We start from the raw sequence: 20,405 nt of genomic DNA, 5'->3' as shown, positions 1-20,405 counted from the left end.
ATTTTACCAAGAAAGTTGCATCTGGGCAATGAATATATGTGAAGGGAATTTGACCATCTGTACTTACACCCTGAAAAAATGAGATTCATAATTGAATTTCTGAACTGTATTGTAGGCTTAGTCTTTCTCTCAAGTGGGAGCCCCTCATGTATTTCTTTATAGCATTTATTTTTTCAAATCTCCATGGCCCTAGTGTCTAGGGATATTTAATAATATGAGAAGGTATTGAAAAGCCCAAACCCTCAAAATCCAGCTTTTCCTGAATGAACGAAACATAACGAAAGGAACTGGAGTTTGCTTTTACATACAAGGAACAAAAAGAGCAATAATGTAGCCTGCAGGCAGAGCCGGGGGAAAAGAGCAAATGAGTCAATTAATTTTTTGTTCTGTGACATAAATTAGGACAGCAAATTGTACTGTCATCCACTGAAAACATTCAGCCTTGAGAGAGGGGGAAGGAAAAAAACCTCAAAAAGTAAACAAGCCATTTGTTGAGCTATGCAGGCTGAAATACAGAGAAAAAGAAAACCATATACCATTAAAGTATTTATAGTTAATGACTAATGTCTTGTATTGCTCTTGGGTATTAAGTGGATGCTTTGTTGTACAGAATTGAAAGGTAGAATGCTATTGCAGTGTATGGTTATGAACTCTGAAAAAATATCCTAGGGTGTAAGTAAGATTCTGTTTAATTGTCATTGATTATGTTGGGAATGCTTAAGAGAGCTTGCAGGACCCAGAGGGATGGTCTTGGGCAAAAGTAGGAAGATGGAAAGGAGCAAGGAAGGAGGACTGAGGAATTCATAACTTCGGAAGCAGAAAGATGACAAAAATGGAAGTTCAAAGTATCAGTTGGAGGTAGGAAAAAAAAAAAAAGGAGAGCTTCTCCTTGTTGTTGCTTTGGTTCACTCTTTCCTCTTTTTGCTTATCTAGTTTTCCTGTCCTCTTCTGCTCTGGTCATTAATTTCTCCCTATCAGAAATCTTTTCTTCCCAGCTACTTGGCCTGTTGAAATATTGGTAAAATGGTAGAATGAATGTTAGTTACATATTAGAAGAAAGTAGAATCTGGTGGATGGCTTCCGTGGGTAGATTTTTTAAGCAGGCTGTTCTTTTAGTATATACATGGCTCTTTGGTTGTAGAACAAAAATAAACATACTTATTAAAACTTATTTGAAACCATTAAAGTTATTTTGCTTAATTTTCAAATGGAGAGAACAGAACAGATCAGTCTGACCCAGGAGACATAGCTGTGGTCTCAAAGTGACTGTTATTGTTAGAAAATTATTCCACACATGAGATTTAGAAAGATAAGTTCTCTTTATGTAGAATGGGCCTAATTGAATGTTTACTTCTCTTCTTGAGTTCTTGAAGATTGGCTTTTTTTGCATGCATAGTCTGAATGCTGGGTCCTCATTTTAGTGTGTAATTTAAGCTGAGTTGCACACAGGAGCCTGAATGCATCAGTTTAACTGAATTACAAGAGAACACTGTGATGGTTTTGGTTTTTGCTTTCACTGGAGAGGAGTTCAGAGAAAACTTGGTTAAGCTTTTAGGCCTCACTAGCTTAACATCTCAGCCGCATGACCTTGCAGTTTCAGAAGCTCTTCTCTATTAGACTGATGCCTTAGCATTATTTTTTCCCATGTAAAACTTATTACTCCCAACATATGGGAGTTTTAGCTGAAATAATTTATGGAAATAATAAGGAAATAATTTAAAATGGCTTATTTTTAACACAAGCAAACATGTTTGCCTCATTACTGTTGCAATTATGTAGACTCTGCATTCCTGGTCTCTAGAAATAAGTAAATATTTATTTTGCAGAACCTGTTTTTCAAAGCCTGATTTGTAAGTTGTCCATTAATCACATAGAACTCAAATCTGGGCCTTGGCATTTGTTTCCAGAATTTGTGGTGTTTTGTGTCAAGTCATGTGTTCGTTATGTCTATAACTTACTTTCTGTACAGTTTAAAGCTGATTTGTTTTGTAAAACATGATGTGTAATCCATGTGCCCTTGAGAATCTGTTCACCCCTCTTCCCACCATTTTAGTTCTAGAAATGGCTCCATTAACACTCATAGTTTGGACTGAAAGAAGGAGATCAAATTCAGGTCTTTGCTTCTGGAACTCGTCCCAGATTTCAGCTACTCATACTTTGGGTGTATTAATTTTTGTGCATTTTGTGAAGAACACCTTCTATGCAGGCTGTTGTGTATTCATGATTTTGCCTCAATCCAAGATCAAAATTTAATTTCTTTCACTTCTCAGTAACTGCTGAGTATGACAATTTGAAGACCCAATTTAGGGTCTATTGAAAGAAAGATTTCTTTATTGGCAGTTTTACAGAAGTAGCAAAAATTCTTAAATAAAAGCTGGTATCAATATAAAAATAAGTATGACTGGAATGTAAACCAAAAAAGTTTTGTCAACCTGTAACTAATACTATGTTGCAAATTATGTCTTAAAATTGTTGTGCAGAGCACAATGTCTTGCCTCACCCTCCTTGAGAGGGTGAGTGTTTCTGTCTGTGTTTTTTTCTGAGGATTCAGGGCAATATAATCCATTCATTCTGGCAGGTCATTATTTATGCCTTAGTGAATAATTGGGAAGGTTCCAATCCTGACTGAGCAAATTTAACTTTCGTTTAACATTGCTTTTTGGGGAATGACTTGCTTGGTCTACATTACATGTAAACTGATTCACCTGGGCTCGAAGCTTAAGTCCAGGATAAATAGATATGACTTATCAAGGGAGATAAGGACTCTTGAGCTTCTCTGTAAGACAGAGCTGCCATGATGCAACCTACTGACAACAGATTTGGGTTGTCCTAGCTCCCAGTGTGGGGAGCCAGTCAAACTGTTTTATCCTTTCCTCCTCCATCTTTGGCTACCTGACAAGCAAAGCTTCCAGCAATTTTCTTCTGGTGGGGAGTCAAATTTTTCATGTGAGGCAGCAGGAGCCTGGCAGTGTAAAAACCTTTGATGGCCAGTTGGGGAAAGCTCATGTGGCAGGAAAGCTTTATCTGTTGGGCTGTGTTATTTCAAGCAGTGATGCTATGATTGCCCCACCAGGTCCCTGGAATCTGCTGCTTTGGCCAGGTCCCCTCATCAGAACCTCAACTTGCATTTTGCCATATTTAACACCGTTCTGTGTTCACTCTTCCTGTCTTGTTGACTCATATTCACTTGCCTTCTTGGCATAATACTTGCCAAAATTTGGTGCATTTGAACATGTATTTGTGTTGTGAAAGCTATGCGTTGCTCCCTCACTCAACAGGATGATTACTGGCTCATTTAATTTCTAAGTCACCTGATAATTTCCAGTCAGAAATATGTTTAGAAGCATGCATTAGTCTTGTTGAGTCCCCCAAGGTAGTTGTTCAAATGACTTAAGTGAATGCTTCATTGACTTGGAACTTTACAAATAGAAAGTTGGAGAAGAGATCAGAGACAAAATAACTGAAGATTCAGAGTGCAGAGATTTGCTAGTGCTGATTTGAAGAGGAGTTTTAATAATCTGAATTTTCCTTTTTCTCATTTATTTTGTCGAGGTAGAGGTAATTCTTCACTGATACAGCTTTCAGTAGGGACATTTGAGAAGTTTGTGGTTTGAAGGCTGATAATTGTACAAGGATCACCTAAAAGACAAGTTCAGTTTGGTGAATAGGTGTTTAATTGTAGCTCAGATGACAATGCTCTGAGCTGCTAGGCAGATAGCACAATTTCTTTGTCTGCTATGAGTAAAAAACCTGTGATGTGTCCCAGTCCTTCCAAAAAAACCCAACAAACCAAGCAAGAAAACCAGAATAGAAAAGAAGTTGCTGATATAAAATCAAGGCATTCATTGCAAAGTTCAAGTTCATAGCAAGTCCTTGAGGAAAAAAGTGTTGCAGTGAAAACCATTGTCATATCAAAATAATAGAAAAGGATAAGTTCTGAATGTAAACCTCTGCTAATCAGAATATACACCTGTTCTTATCTTCTGTCATTTTTTCTTTCCTGTCTAATCTACCAGGAATCATCACTAGTATGAGGAAGGAGGATCATCACCCCCATCATGTATACTTTATTGAGAATTTTTGAATTAATAACGCTAATGCTTAATCTGGCATCTTTGGGTTTCAGCTTTAATGCCTCTGTTGAGAGTAAGCAGTGACCATTCAGAACCCTCATGGATATTGTCCCTGGTGCTTTACTTTACATCTGGAGGAGGGGTTGGTCTACAGAAATGCCCATATGTATGTGAAAATCTGGTACTTCTGGAATGAGTAGGAGCTCTGTCACTGAGCAGGAGTTGCTGATCTTGGAAAGGCAAGCTGGAAATTTGAAGAAGCAGCACCATTGCTATGAATTATATTCCCTTTTTCACAGCTATACAAATGTAATTACTTTAATATATTGGTATATGGAGAGGAGTAGTACTTTTAGCATGGAAGAGAAGCAGTTTATGTCTGTGCTTAAAGTCAAAGCTCAGAATCCCTCCAAAATACAAATTTCAATACATTCTTTGTAGTTGCTCTGCTTTCTCTAAAAGTCAGCAGAAGGCAGTTGTGCAGTCCTTCATGCAATGTAGCATGGATTGCAGGTTTCCAGAGTCAGGTTAGCTCATAGTCTGCTGGTTGGCCTAAGCAGACCATGAGCATCTCTGCCATGAGGTACCTTTTGAGTTCACACCCAGTCCTCTATTTCCTAGGACTTCACAGTTCAGTTGATGAACTGTCTGCTTTCAAATGTCAGAAAATGCAAAATCTTGCCTTTGAGCACACGAGAAGGGACAGGCAGAATATCCTGACTCCTCTATAATGTACTCTTACAAGGTAATGTAACTCCTGTGGCAGTGCAATACTGCTGATGCAGCAGGTGAGACACAGAGGGGCTCTGCTGAGGACTTGTTATTCCCGAAAAAACGCAAGTTCAAGTGAATTAATGGAACTGACGTTGTGAGTGTGTCTCTTTTCCCAAGCTTGGTATGCCTCCCTCTACTTCAACAGAACTCAGGCCTGTTTAGTCTCAGCATTGAACACAACAGGAAACTCAGCATGTCTGTCATCAGTGCCCAAATAATGGGAGCTGTTTCCTTTCTGATAGCAGAGACAAGGGTCAGAAAGAAGACTTCTGCTTCCATCCTCCTGCAGGACGATGGGAAAGCTGCTGAGTTCAAAATTTCCAAAAAAATCATTTTAAATCATTTAATTTAAATGGAGGGGCTGCTGTGGCCCTGGTGCACAGCTGTGAGGTGTGCAGTGATGTTGTATGACTCAGGAGCACACTGTAAGTGCTGATGGTGTGAAGTCAAGTCTGTCACACATGCAAACATCCATTCAGCAGGTGTGTTTGTTTAGGCATTTGTTTAAGTTTTTAAAAGCTCTGAGCCTTTGCGAGGGCTTCTGGGCTCTCAGCTTATTTCAAAATCAGTAGGCTGATGGCTAAACATAGACTTAGTTTTTTGTGTTGAAAAGATCCCCCTTTGCATGAATCAGTGCTCCTGCCCTATAAATGAAGGTAGGTATGAATATTTACTTCCCTGACAGAAATGTTGCATCATTAATATCTGTACAGCTTTTCTTTATTAAATATTCTTGTCCCTTTATATTTAGTGCTGCATAAAAGAGACTTGTTAATGTGAGAGCAGTGGCTTTTCCCAGGAACAGCAGCTCAGGATTTCCCTGGTTGGAGGTGTGATGCTAATGCAATGGTGCCTCACATCCCATTGCTCTGTTTATTCCAGAAACCTCAAAAGAGGCAATTACAGTCTTTTGAAATGTTGGTAATGATGTTAATGCTCTGTGGGCTTGACTTGGTCTGTCAGACCAAGGAAAATACTCTGAACAGGGAATTCATGTTTATGTGTCTTATGAAACACAGCAGAGTCAAGTGAGGAAATGCTCAGCTCTAAGCATAGTGAAAGGTAGTGATGTATAGCATTATGCAGCATTTCTCAAGCCTGTCCAAAACTTTGGACACAAATTGTCAAGGCTATGGCTTTGTTTTATTGCCATTTTTGGTTCCTGGACTCAGTGATGTGCTCAGTCTTGCTGCAGATTTTGATTTAAGTAGGATCTGTCCTGTAGCCTTTAAATCTTTCATTTGGCACTTGTAAGATTTTCTGGTTTGCCATTTCACCTTTTTCTTTATTCCCTCTTAATAAATAGGTAGACATTTTTTTCAGTAATTTTCCATGTTGTGAACTTAAGCTCTTGAATTTTTATCTTGTGTATTGCAGCTGGTGCTCAAGATAAAATTGGCTGGGCATTTGGCTTGGGTTTGGAGAGGCTGGCCATGATCCTGTACGATATCCCTGACATCCGACTGTTCTGGAGTGAAGATGAACGCTTCTTGAAACAATTTATTGGGCCTCACATTTGGCAAAAAGTAAAGTTCCAGGTAAAATAACATATATATGATCATAATTTACTGTGATGTATGTGCATCCCTAGTGAATATCACATAATTAAAATTCTGTGTCGTTAAAAGCTTAGGTTTTAAAGCAACAGCTTTACAGCTATCATGATTCTCTGATGTACTGCAGTTTTTGATAGAAGCATTTTTTTCAACCAGATAATGTTGTAAGTTCCTGCTGATATCCAGTCAACATCTCTGTTCTGAGTAATGCTTAAGCATATATTTAACTTTTAAATATATCCAGAATAGGGATTGATTTAGACCTGTGGTTTGGTTATGTCCTTGAGTTGTGTCTGTGATTCTGTTTCATTATAAATATGTGTCTGATGCAAAGCATTCAAGGATCATAACACATTCTCAATTTTCCCCATTGTTTTCACTCTACAATCATTGCTGTCAATGTGAGTTGCAATGTTAACCTTTAGCAAATTCTTTGTGGATGTCCCTTGCAGTCTTCACTGTCAGCTCTTTTCTCCTGGCATTGGAGGGGAGAGTGCAGGCTCAGCTTGTATTTGTTTTGTAACTCCTCTGCTGTGGTGATTTTTGTGGTTAGCAACCTCGTCTTGCTTTTTGTACTCGCAAAGCAATCAGGCATGACTGGATTGAGTGGAAGTGCTGCTTCCATAATACTCTTCAGCAGGAGCACGGGGAGGTTCAAGTCAGGTTGTGTCAGCTGGTCTTTGGGGGAGTTGAGCTGACATAGATTCTTGACAAAGTCTCAAATGCTAAAGCAGTAAAATACTTTTTGCTGCTGCCTTTTACCATTTAGTTTGGTTTCTTTGTGTACAGCTTGATTATGTTTTTTTAAGAACTGTAATTATTAAAGGGGAAATCAACAGTGATAGATGATATTTGAGTAGTCTCCACACCAGTAGCAGCATCCATCCATTTGTTTTTAATTCATGGCAATTCTTGCTTATCTTGTTTGGTAGCATCAAAATACTATTTGAGATAAGTTTGGGGGATAGTTTTGGCTTTTTTGGTGTGGGTAGGGGTTTGGGGAATTCTTTTGGTTGATTGGGGTTTTTTTATTTGTTTGTTTGGTGATAACTGGCATTAGTGCATTCAGCCTGTAGTTAGTTACCTTACAGAAAGACATGCTTTTGCCACTGTTCCTGAAGGTGTGTCTGCTTGTAGGTTTCCTTGAAGTCCTACAGAATGTTTGTTGCTCTTTTCAATAAAAAATGCTCAAGTCTCCTTTTCAGCCCCTGTCTTTCTGATTGGCTTTGCTCCTGTGGCTTTGTTTATAGGTTGCAATCTGATGGAGCTACGATGAGATTTCTGGCTTGCTTTAAAACTGTGGATCCAAGCTTCCAACTGATATTAGCAGTAGGTTGGGCTTTTGGGGAAAAGTCCAGATTGTTGGAATGCTATGGACTGACACTGAGGCTGAGTCAAAGAGAGGGCTGGGTGTCTGACTTCATAAAGCTGCATGCAGTTTTCATGTTCAGTTTTAGGTAAGTTAGGTGTAGTGAAGCAATCTGAAGATGGCAAAGGCACAGGTAACTGTGGATAAGCTCAGAGGAAAGTACATGGTTTCTAGGAAGCTGAATGTGATTTTTTTTTTAATTGGTGCTGTTTGGTAGCCTTAGTTTTGGTTCTTTTTCTCTTCTAAAGAAAGAGTATGGCCAATGTTTTAGAAACAAATTTTTTTCTCTGATATAAAGTAATGCTTAGGGACTTTTAAAGTAATATTTATCTTTTATTTTTATTCTTTTATTTCTTTTTTTCATTTTTCCCCCTTTCTGTTTTAATACATACATGTACCTACTCAACTTGGATGTTTCATCTTCAATTTTGGTAATTCTCCCCAACTCTTAGTTTACATTTTTCAATTCTGTATCTGAATATAAGAGAATGGAGGCAAGCTTGGGTTTTTTTTTTGAAAGCAAGTCTATATCCAGCTTTCATCTGGTTTCTTACATTGAGCTTTTTCGAGCTCTGTGCTGTACATATTTCTAGTACGCATTGGCATTGCTTTTAAAAGGGTTAATGACCCTTCAAATGAAAATACTATGAAATACTCTTTGGTGCTACTATAAGATCTCCATTTTTTTCTTCTGTTCTATGTTATTTTTCAGGTATGCTGTAAAACCAAGTTAGCAGACCTTTTGTTCCTGTCTGCTTGCTAAAGAGTCATAATTAATGAATCACATGGTTTATTCATATGATATTTGAAAGAAAACTTTTAGCCTGTCTTCCAGTGTTGATGTTGTAAGAAATCTCAATGGATATTTTAAAAGTGTCAGATTTTCTGCATGCAAGGCCATGCAGTACTTTTCAGCCTGACTGAACTAAACAAAGACAGACCGAGTGTTTTGAGAGCCTTTCACGACAGAAATTGAATCCTGTGGCTCAGGAGGTCCAGGTAAATGTCCATCCTATCTATATGTGATTAACTGAGAGAGACCTCTCAACCTTTGGGTACTCCCCCAAATCCTTTCTTATATTCTGAATATGTTCTACCAACATAAATATTTTTCTTTCTCTTCTTTAAAATTTTCTTCAAATACATGAAGTCCACACGGCATAGCAGTAACTTTTATCTGGGCTAAATATACTCTTGCTCAAAAACTAAATTTAATTGGAGCATTGTCTTGGGACTTAGAGTATATGTCTTATGCCTTTTAACAGCCTGAATGTGTCAGACTTTTCCTTTTGTCATCAGTTGCTCAGTAGATGTGTGCAGGCTGCAGTAGGTCAAACAGCTTCTGGGAAAAGCTGACAGTGCTTGTACCACTGTGGCCACTCAGCACAGCAGTGTTAGAGTGCTTCTCCCCACAGATCAGATTATTGCCTGGATTTGGATTAGCAAATCACTTCAACTGTAATTTGACACAAGTCACAGCAGTGTGGGGATCAGGGTCTGGTAACTTTCTTTCAATTGTTAGTGTAGGGTTTCTGCTCAGGCTGTGAAATGAAAGGCTGAGGATGGGCAGGGCAGGAAGGACCAAGAGCCTGCAAGGCACAATGTAATAAAACAAATGGCTCAGTTCCAACCCAGCCTGCTGTGTTATGTCTCTGTTTGTCAGGGCCCTGAGCCCAGTTCCATGTAATCCCTTTCTGGTTTTTGCTGAGCCAGCATTCTTACCAAAAAAAAAAAAAAAAAAAAAAAAGAAAAGTCCATGGCTGCCAAGTCTCAAGGAAAGGTACAAAAAGGAAATGACATTTAGAGAAGGAAGGCACTCACAGTTCAGATGTAGTGTGGTGAGCCCAGAGGTGTTAAGAGGAAAGGTCTCTGGCAGCAGGATGGATCCTGGAGCCTCCATCATTTTGCTGCCAAGGCAAGCAAGTGGCACATCATGTCAAGTGACTTTTGGTGTGTTCTCTCTTCACAAAGTCAGTTTCATTTGATGCTGCCAATGTCTCTGGTTGCTGTTGTTTTAAATAGTTATTCATTTTGGTTGCCGAGGATCCTTGTGGCCTGCACTGAGGTCAAGCAGAAGCATGATTAAGGCTGCTCTGGCAGTGGCACAGAAGGAAACTGGATCAGATTTCTAGCAAAACTACAGACTCCCTCTGTGAGATTATAGGAGTTGCTGTCTTCTTGATTTCCTCATTTCTGCATTATTTCTATAATATTCTGAAATATCTGCAATAAGCCTAGCACCAACTATTTTTTATCACCCCCTTCCATCATCTCCAGGGGCTGCTCCTTCCTAGTGTCTTCTGGGACACACAGTCCCTCAAAATTCAATTCCTTTATAATTACCTGGTGGCTTCAAACCTCAAAATAACAGACTTTATAAGCAGGATCATTTTAATGGCTCCAGAAGAGAAAAAGCTCCTGGAGCAGCACTGCTGGGAGACCTGAGGGGATAGTAGGCTTTGGAAGTGGGGTGAGAAGACTTGACAAACAACTTGAATTGACACTGTTTATCTCCTGCACAGCTGCAGCCAGAATGGTGTATGCAGTCCTAATCCAGGATACTCTTTCTGCTCTGAAAAGCGAACAGTCGAGGATAGCAGAGATGATCAAAATAATCAGAAAGATGTAGTTGTGTGGAAAGAAGTGGTTCATTATACTGGAAAGGAAATCAAAGCAGGCTCCTCTTCCTCCTGTGCAAGATAGCAAAGGCTGGCCCTGCTTGCTCCCATTTGCCTTTGCTCAGTGTGCTGTAGGAATTAAGCTCCTGTCCTAATGACAAGGGATTTATGCAGTAGCCCAGTTTGCACTGTTTGCTGTGTACATGAGCCCTCTTGTTCACACCATCAGGCAGTCCAACTTTCCTACCTTACTGTGCACTTTTCAGTTTTCAGGGACAGTAATCATCCCTGTGCATCTTTCCTGTGCATAAGCCTGATTGTTGCTGGGAGACACAGAGCTTGTCCTGAAGCTTTAGAAGATGCTGAAAATAAAATGCACTGTCAAGCATAAGGGGAAACTTCAGCAAATTAAGCCATCCTAGGCCATATCCTTTATTCCATGCTTGAGAAGGAGAGCATCTAGAGTATATACCATCCATTTCAACCAGTTTGATCTTACTGCATTCACTGCACAGGGTGGGTCTGTCTGATCCATCATTAGTATGCTACTCCAGATAATGTATATTTATCTTCTTAGTCTGTGATTAGTGTTATTTTCAAATAAAAATTAAATAGATTCCCTGGTTGCTGCATTTTCAGATATTTTTCATCAAGATTAGCTGGGTTCATGCTAAAATGGTTATTCATTTATTATGTTTATTTTCTAATAGTGCATCTATTAAAGCCAAATATGCAACCATTAGTATGTAAATTTAACTTGGATGTTTGAACAAATAAGGTATAGCTTCAACTGTGACTTTCTGTATAGATAGCTTTAATGTAATGAACGATATATAACGTGTGTGTCTGCATGTGGAGGTGAAATAGAGAACAGATAATGATGTTGTGGCATAAACATTTTACTGGTATGACTTTGGGAAGGTTGAATATCTAAGAGTAACTTACATAGATCATCTTAAGCAAGCATCAATAAAATCTTGCAGTGTTGTACATCATCTCAGGTTTGCCTGTATGCTCTGCAGAACACTGTGAAATTCCTTTTTTAGTGTTGGATGTGCATAGAAAGTGAGCAAAAATGCCTTCTTCATTGCAGAGGTGCTGCACTAAGCTGCACGATTGGGTTAGAAATCACTTGATCATCAAGTCTTCTCATCAGGATGTTCTGTCTTGTATCATTTGTAGGTAGTGCTGGTATTGAAGCTCTGGGAACCTGAGCCCTCTGGCCCCAGCCAGGCAAAGTACTGAAGCACATGCTGAGCTTTAAACTTGCACGCAGTCCCATTTAAATCAATGCAATAGTTCCTATGCTCAGTCAAACATAACCCAAATGCCTAAATAGCTTCAGGTCAGAGATCTCCACATTTCCTGGGATCCAACTGAGAGTGATCAGCACCTTGCAGGGCTGAACCAGTGGAAACTTTCAAAATTACTGTTTTAAGCAAGAAGAGTTTAATCTGACAAACCATAAACTCAATTTGCAAAATCTTTGTTCTAAGCCAGTTCTACTGATCAACACTTCTGTAAAAAAAGTCAACAAGAAAAATTCTGGAGAGTAAACAGAACTTGAATTCCTATTCCCAACTAAAGAAAATCATCTGAAAACACAGTAAGGAAAGAAGAAAGTAGGGGCTCAGAATGAGCAGATGGGATGGACGGTCTCATGGGACTGAATACAAAGCACTGGTGCACTCATATAAGACAAGGTGAAAGGAACATGAAAGAGAGAGGTGCTGTACTTTGAGCATTGGGGCAATATGAAAAATTCTGGTTTAAAGTTAAGTTTAAGCAGATTGGGAGGAATGGGATGAAAAGGGAAGAAGGACACAGGAAAGGAGAGTAGGTTTATGGCAAAAACTGTTGAGGTTGATGCAGAAGTCTTTTTCTAGATTATCAGAAAGTTTTCCTGGGTTTTGTACTGTACACATCTACTCCTGATCTCCTTTTGAAATATCAAGAAGTATGAGGGACCATAAAAATTATGACCACTAGCCATCAAAGCAAGTAAGAGTCTTTAAAGTGCTATCTTCAGTTTTAAGGTGAGTGTGGGAGACTTCCAGTTCTGCTTCTGGATTTGTGAAACAGTGTGTCAGAACCCTGACCCATGACAAAGGCTGTACTGAGATGATAGTCACAGAATCACAGAATATCCTGAGCCAGAAGGGACCACAAGGATCATCACAGTCCAGCTCCTGGCCCTCCAAAGGGCCACCCAAGAATTACACCATGTGCCTGAGAGTATGTTACTGAAACTCTTGGTAAGAATAAGCAGTGGCAAGGGATATGGTTCCCAACAATTCAGCTGCTGCCCTCTGAGCTAATACCAATGGTGCAGATTTTCTCACATACCCTCTTTCCATCCCTCCACCTACCCACTGCAATCTAGTCTCACTGATAGCCTCCCATTGAACCTGAACAAATCAGCAATAGTTTAATTCCTTTCTGCTTGCACTTTTCTAAGTAAATAAAATGAATAAATAAAAAATGTCAATAGCCCTTTCTGCCTAGATTAGTTGGTGGTATTTATCTTACGTACTATGTTGTCTGCTGAAGTACCAAAGGGCAAAGTAAATCCATTTAATCCATTTAGCAGCCACCTTGGTAACAGTTGGATGTACAGACAAGCCTATGACATTCATTAGCAAAACCACCACTCTCTTCCACCTATGTTCTTTGAAAATACTTTAACTATGTGTATGTTGTTTTCACAGTCTTAGAATAGTTGAAAACTCTCCTGTTCACCTCTGTTAACTTGTCTCATCTCAATAGTACATTTAGTTTAGATTTACCTGGTGGTGACTTGAAGCAAAATAGCTGTTTTGAGCTGTTCTTTTTTTAATGCTAAGGAGTTTCTGCTTTGTACACAACTGTCACAGCTGGAATTTGTTTTGAGTGGGTGGAGTATGTGTGTCTATGTATATATATGTTTAGAGAGCAAAAATATTTCATCCTTACTTAGTTGTCTATGCTAACACACACTTTAATCACCAGTAAATTTTTTATGTCCTGGCAGGTAAGTCCAAAACCTGGATGTAATTATGTGTTTCCTGTAGATTTTGAGTTATGTGAGAGGGCCAGGGCTTTACTAATAAACCTAGCAAGTGCCACAGGGGACTTTGGAAGGTAGCTATGTGGGATACCAGTGTATCCACCTGGCAGATGTCCTCTCTTTTGACTGCAGGTCCAGAGACAGCAACTGAGACTTTTCTTCATTTGAAGGGTTTTGGTGGGTTTGGGCTGTTTGTTACTACTCCTCCCCAGAGCCTTGTTTCTCACAGTGTTAGGATGAGAAGCATAGTTGTTTAGTTTTGCTTTGTTTTGTTTCCCAAGTGCTCATGTTCCCATGTGCTGTTCTGCTTCACTGTTCCACATGTACCACAGAAGGTTCTTTTGTGGCTATGCTGTGATGAATCAGGGAGCTTTTTCCTCTGCAATTCCTTAAAGCTGTATCAGTTCCCTGATCCACTTCTCTGTGTTGCTTCATGCCATCAGCACAACTGATGAGACAGCACTTTCGTTTTTGGAGGCAGTATAGAAGGTGAGGGGTGAATATAACCAGCAGGTGTGTCCTCAGTACTAGTGAAAAACATTCCCAGTAAATGGGAACAGACCACCAGGGACTTCCTTCCAATTTGCTTTTTAAACAAAAGGAAGCTACTGTAGCCTTGACTGCATTTTTGTCTGCACTACTTCTGTGTGATGTAGATAAAAAATGATTTTGCAGGTATGAATGCTGCTGCACTGTCATTGGAACCATTTTACTGCTGATGTCTCTTTTTCTTACGCAGAAGCCAATGCACCCTAGTCAAAGTACACCTGATACTATCTAAATTATTACTTAGCAAAAACTGCAATAAGCTTCAAAAAGCATATGTTACAGTGGTTTGCTCTGATCTCTAAACCTCATATATTTTCAATTTGACTGGCTGAGGCTCTTTGAAACAAATAGCTCACAAATGAGTAATTCCGCTGCTGAATATATCAACCGATCTTTATTGCATCCCAAATGATGAAGTATAATGGTTATACAAAGTGCTTAAATAAGCCATGGAGCAATTTCCAGCAGTGATATATATGCTGAAACCCACATTAAATTAATATTAGGTGAAGGAGTAAACCTGGAAATCTAAAGTAACCATAGATTTTGCATAGGTCATGTGAAGCTATGATAACCAGCTGCTAGTGGTTTTGACAGGAGTCCACATATGTTCAAAGCTTTCAGTTTATTGTCTACAAAAGTCTGTAGCTAGTCAGGAGGGTAACCCTTACACATTTCCAATGGTTTTCCAATATTGGTTTAATTTACACTGTGAATAATGAAATTCTGGTTACGAGGATGGCACAGAAAGTATCTTGACTTTAGTCTTTGGCCCTGACCTGAGAAGTGGCTCAATAATTCTTTTTTCCATGCTGTTTCAATTGTGGTTGTCTTGTACCTCCTGCCTCGGCATCTCTTCTCCAAACTACCTTAGGGTGGAAAGTTCTTCAGGACAGGAGTTAGCATTTTGTGCTCTGTCTGCCTAATGGGACCATGGTTTCTGGCAGTCCTAGGTAATTACCACAATCTGAATAAGTGCATGCCTGTAGCAGAGTTAAATATGTCTTTGTGAGTATACATTATGCATTTGACGTAAGAATAAACCTCTGTTTAAAATGTGTCCAAGCACACACTGTGTATGTGTCTTCAGAGATACAGGTATGTGCTGGTGTGCACACACAACTACAGAAATATAAAGGAGAGAACAAAATATCTCAAAACTATTAGGAAATAAGCTCTTATTCATCTTTCCAGAGTTAGCTAAAAAGATGAGGGTTGTCATACATGAGTTTATTTGATAGTTCTTTTAACACTGATGCCAATGTTTTACATGTAAAAGATACACCTTGCAAAGAGCTTTTGATAAAGTGATCTTTAAAATCATGCCTAAGCCTCTACAGTCATCATCTGTAGCATGATTAGACATTGCAGCTGAGTGGTGAAGCTTCCCTGGGAAATGAGGGCTGGTAAGAACAATCTCTGTATGTGTGTATGCATGAACAGAAGCACCTTTTGAAGTACATGGTGTTAATAAAAAAACCCTGATTTTCAGCTACCAGTTCTCTGATCAGAATATGAATTAGGCTACAGAGAATAGCCAAACAACAGAAGGCACAGTTGGGAAGAACTGTATTATTCTTATCATACCAATCCTCAGTTTCATTCATTTTGCTAGTGTGAGAGACTCATGAACTACTGCAGTGACAGCCTAAACCAAAATGTGACAAGTGATGCTTTGGGGTACATGTGCTGCAGAGGATTTGGCTATGCAGTTTTAGAAAAATTAATAATGGGAAGAAATCCCCTCATTTGAGGATTGATTACATTCTCCTGCCTGTGCAGAAGTGCATATGCAATCCAATAATCCAATTTGCATAATTATTCCCACATGTAACCTGTTCTCCTAAATCAGCAGGAGTGAACCCATTTTCTGGTTCTTGTAAAATAAGGAAAGACATTAAAGAAATATCTGTTCTGCACCAAGATTCTGCTTGTAGAGGTTTAAGTGTTCTTTACATTTTGTCATTGCATACTGAAGTGCTTAGTGTACTTTTTGTACCTTTTTGTGCTTGGTCTGTTCTCAGCTTAGGGCTTCTCTGTAGTTTTCTCTTTCTAAGTGTTGTTACTCTTTACCAAGAGTATAGCTTTAGGAACACGCTTTAGGACACGCAGTCTGTCTGAGAGAAAAAAATTAAAGGATTTTGTCCCTCTTCTGAGTAATGAACTAGTAAGGAGAGCCTTTTTTTCAGTTCTCTCTTACTTAGTGATTGTACTTCAAAGTTTTAGCTTGTTACACTACCTTGGTCTTTTATTGTGAGTTTTGAACTTTAGAGGTTGTAATATGTATGAATTTAGAACTTAAGTGGGGAGGTGGGAGGGGGAAGGGGGTTGAAGGATATGAGGTTGGCTACTCTCAAAACTAAAAATACTGGATTTTGCCAAGAGTCATAGAATCATATAATCCTTATGTGGCAGCAGCTCTCTGGCCACAGAAAGCAACAGACGACTTCCCCAGGCATTTTCCTGGGGAAGGCTGTGAGAAGATCAGAGAAAAGAATGAGAAACAGTTCCTATTTCCACTTGCTGCACCTGTTGTTGTGTGCATGTGGAATGCCTTATGGAGATTGTTTACCAAAGGGAGATTTCTTAATTGGACACTGGATGTTGTTTGGATGGATTGACCAGTCAGGTCAAAGCTGTATCGAACTGTCTGTAGGGGTTACCAGTTTCTTAATAGTATAGGATGATATTATAGAGTAAAGCAATTGATCAGCCTTCTGCAATCACGGAGTCAATGCTAATTATTACCTGGTGGGGGCCTGCAGTGACATCCTTAGGGTTGGAAAAGACCTCTTAGATCACCAAGTCTACTCTTATGCTATCATCACCATATTCCCTATAAGCCATGTCCCCAGATGCCACATACACTTTTTAGGAACAGTGATTTCACCATTTCCCTGGGTGAATTCTTCCTCTGCCACATGAGCAGTTTTCCCAAGACAAGAAGGAAACTCAGCTATATCAGTGGTACTGGAAGTTATAAAAATATTTCAAAACCGCCAGTGTCTTGCCTGGTAAATTTCTGTACATGGTGAGATGGTACAGATTAGCTCTGGGGATTGTAGAAGAATAATTCTTTTGTAGCATAGCAATGTCCAGGGCGTTGTCTGAAGTTATAGCCAAGAGATACGAAGTGTCATTGCTGATGTTTTGGAAGTCTCTGTGTTTTTTTAGGAGGGAGACAGAAAAAGAAGTATAGGTTGATAGGTGGGAAGAAGGACTTTTCCAGGTGTTGCATGTGCCTGTAAGATTCATAATGCCAGCTTATTTTGATGTAAGTCACATTCAAGTGTTCTGGAGATTCTGCAATTTAAACAGTAACTCTTTGGAATGGTGCATTTAATGAGCAGAAAAAGGAAATACAATCAACACTGTTTTATATGAGGTTTTTAATCTAAGCCAAAATAAAATACTGGGTGCACTTTGTTTCCATTGTTATGCTACGTATTTGGGAGAAATATATCTTCATATTGCTGTAGACTCTTTCCAAATACTTGCATTGTTTATTTAGATATAACTCTTTTATATGAATTGTTGATGAGTACAGTATTTTATTCCACAGAGCTATTTATCTCAGGATTATTATTAAGCATAATGAGAAAAAATATACCAGCCAAACCATTAGAAAGAAGGAAACCTGACTTCTGAGTATGGCAAACACCAAATGCCTGCAGCGACCAAAGCCTTCTGCAGGAATTGCAGCTGCTCAGCACTGCTGAAGAGAAAATTCTTAGTATCTTCTGAGAAGTTGGGTTTCTGCTGACTTATACCAGCTTATTACCTGTTCCTTGCAGTGCAGGACACATAAGTTTTTTTATTAGTTGACAATTTGTTTTCTGAGGTTTGTGTCTTCTCTTCTTTTTACCCTTGCCTGTGATTTTGTCTGTGGTGTGGGATATTTGGGTAGGAAAGACAGGCAGAATAGGGACAGCCCGTGCAAAAGGCAGTCATAAGGATTAATTACTGGGTTTTGTGTGAGAGTCCACTTTACCATTCTGGTCATTCCAAATCACTGGATTCTTTTCCCAGAATAGCAGCTTGCTTGATTTCTATCAAAGACATCACAACAGAGTAAGGATTGTCCCATCAGTTCCACTTGGTGTCACATGAGTTCTGTGGTAGCAACTGCTCAAAAGGAAAAGTGATAACAGAAAAAGCACTTCTCAGTTTTTAGTTGTTTTGCAGTGATACATGTGTGATTGAGATGGGGGAAGATGAGCACCACAAAACCAACTAGCTTGGTTGGCCATCAGCTAAGAGCATGGGAAAGAAGCATGAGGAAAATGCATTTTTTTCCACAGTGGACATAGAACTGCTGAAGGAAAACGTCAGGCTAATTGCTTCTTCACCCTGCTACTTTCAAAAGGGGTTTGTAAGGAGCTGTGATGTGGGAGTGAGTAGTAGAGAGCCATCCCTTTTGGTGATTCTCCCTGTGAGTCCTACTTTGTTCTATGGAAATGAGAAGTCATTTTTACCTCATTAAACACAGAGCATGGAGTCCGTCACTGGTATTTAGGAATAATTCATACTTATCCTTTGGTGGTTTTTATAATCAGATCACAAGAAGCAAGGCATATCCAAATGCCCAAGGGAACAGGTATCTGGGAATATCTCTGCTGTCTACACTGTAGCATCCTTGCTTTTAATAGGATTAGGTCAATACTTTCATCTTCTTTATGTCTTTCCTGACTTTTTTTTCAATTCCTTACTAATCATTTAGAATCGTAATCCTTTCAGTGGCAATACAAGTGCTCTTTTGTGTCTGGAAATCTTCTCAAAATCCACACCTGATTTCTTGGCTTCCTGACCACAGGTCAGTTTAAAATGCATATTTGCACTCAGAGAAGTATATTGTGACTTTAAACTTGACCCATTTTTCATTACAAATTTAAACAAGCTTGACTTTAAAATAAAGTTACTGCATTTTAATAAAATGTGGTAAGAACACAGTGTCCCTTTCCAGTGGGGCCACAGAGGCTTAGTAATCAGCATCACTTTTGGGTGAATGTGTGTAAAGGCAGGCATTCTACTCACTCATTCTGCCGCAGCACCAGGCTTGTTGTGCATTTTTTCTGCTGCTTGGAAAAGGTGGAGCTTATCAACAAAGTTTAATCTCTTCACTGGCTGTTACAGATCTTAATTTTTTCAGTGTCATATTAGATACTGACTTTCCTTTGTCAGGCAGGTTCCTCTAGATGAGCTGTGACTTTTAGCGTGCAAGAAAGGTTGCACTTGCTCCTGTGCACGTGCACATGTGTGTGCATTTATTTTGTGTCTTAAGGGGGTTTACCTGAGGAAAGGTGCTCGATTAGCATTGAAAAAGGTGACTTAGTGGGATGATACGGAAAGCTACCTGGTGACTGCTTAGGAAGAATATAAGCAATTCAACTCTTTTTTGCTTTCCACCTTCAGGGAACCTGGAACGGGGCTCAAGAAAGAAATTGTTATCTCCAACATGACCCCACAGGGCATAGTTTAGGTGGGAAGGGGACAGAGCTGGCATGCAGAGAAGAACCTGGTCCACAGGCTTGTGTCATCTCACATTGAAGGCTGAGAGTTAGCTAGGAAGATAAGTCTGTAGCCCCAGGGCACCTCCCTGTTCAACCTGAATGTAGAATGTCAGAACCACAGGATGAGTCAGGTTGGAAGGCACCCCAGCAAATTGTCTGGTCCAACCTGCCTGCTCAGATAGTGTTGTCCCAGAGCACATGGGACAGGATTGTACCTGGATCGTTCTTGAATATCTCCATGTACAAAGAAAACCTCCTCCACTCAGAATGGTCCATGTATAAGCAGAGTGCCTGAAATCCATGGAGCACTTGATGTTCCCATGAACATATGGTGTTCCCTTTACCTGTATGTGAGCTTTTCAAAGTTAAGAACTCTGTTGGGGTGAGCAGATTGGTGTCTAAAAAGGGCTGATCATACTTCTGTGTGCATTCACTGAAAAGCTCAGAGCATCAGTGGAGGCTAACATGCTTCTGCCACTCCCTGCAGGAGGACAGAGCAGTGCATTGATCCCAGACTAGTCCATTTGCTTTGGTTTTAAGAGCTTAATCCCAAAATACATTTTACATCTGCTTATCAGACGTTATGGTAGTTGTCTGTTGAAATTTACATTTCCTCCTTTGAAGATGTGTGTTTACACATAAAAATGTGTAAACGCACACACATATATATGTGTGTCTGTGTGTGTACATGTATGAATATATAGAACTTACTATATATATCTATATATCTAGGATATATATATCTATATATCTTATATCTAAGGAAAAAATAAATTTGGGTAGGAGGGTATAAAACTTTTAATAATGGGGAACACTGTGACTAAATTTTAAGCGATGGCAGCCAAGAAATTCAAAGTTATGTTCCCTGCAGCAACTGTAATTTTTTCTACACTGGTCATAAATATGGAAG

General features: G+C 39.3%; 1 protein-coding gene across 8 annotated transcripts in view; it reads left to right on the top strand.

Annotated features, from left to right (window-relative positions):
- Nucleotides 1–20,405, top strand: part of FARS2 (phenylalanyl-tRNA synthetase 2, mitochondrial) — a 228,705-nt gene that overhangs the window by 128,402 nt on the left and 79,898 nt on the right. For all 8 annotated transcript variants that reach the window (XR_007776807.1, XM_050970549.1, XM_050970551.1 and 5 more), the window contains one exon: nt 6,225–6,385. Coding sequence is in view for 7 of the 8 variants with exons in the window: in XM_050970549.1 (XP_050826506.1) it covers nt 6,225–6,385 (161 nt within the window). In the remaining variant the exon portion in view is untranslated. The remainder of the gene's footprint in view (nt 1–6,224; nt 6,386–20,405) is intronic.

This window comes from Serinus canaria, chromosome 2 (assembly GCF_022539315.1).
Source record: "Serinus canaria isolate serCan28SL12 chromosome 2, serCan2020, whole genome shotgun sequence".
NCBI classification, from domain to species: domain Eukaryota; kingdom Metazoa; phylum Chordata; class Aves; order Passeriformes; family Fringillidae; genus Serinus; species Serinus canaria.
The sequence above is the reverse complement of the archived record's forward strand: the minus strand, read 5'-3'. Positions and strand labels throughout refer to the sequence as shown.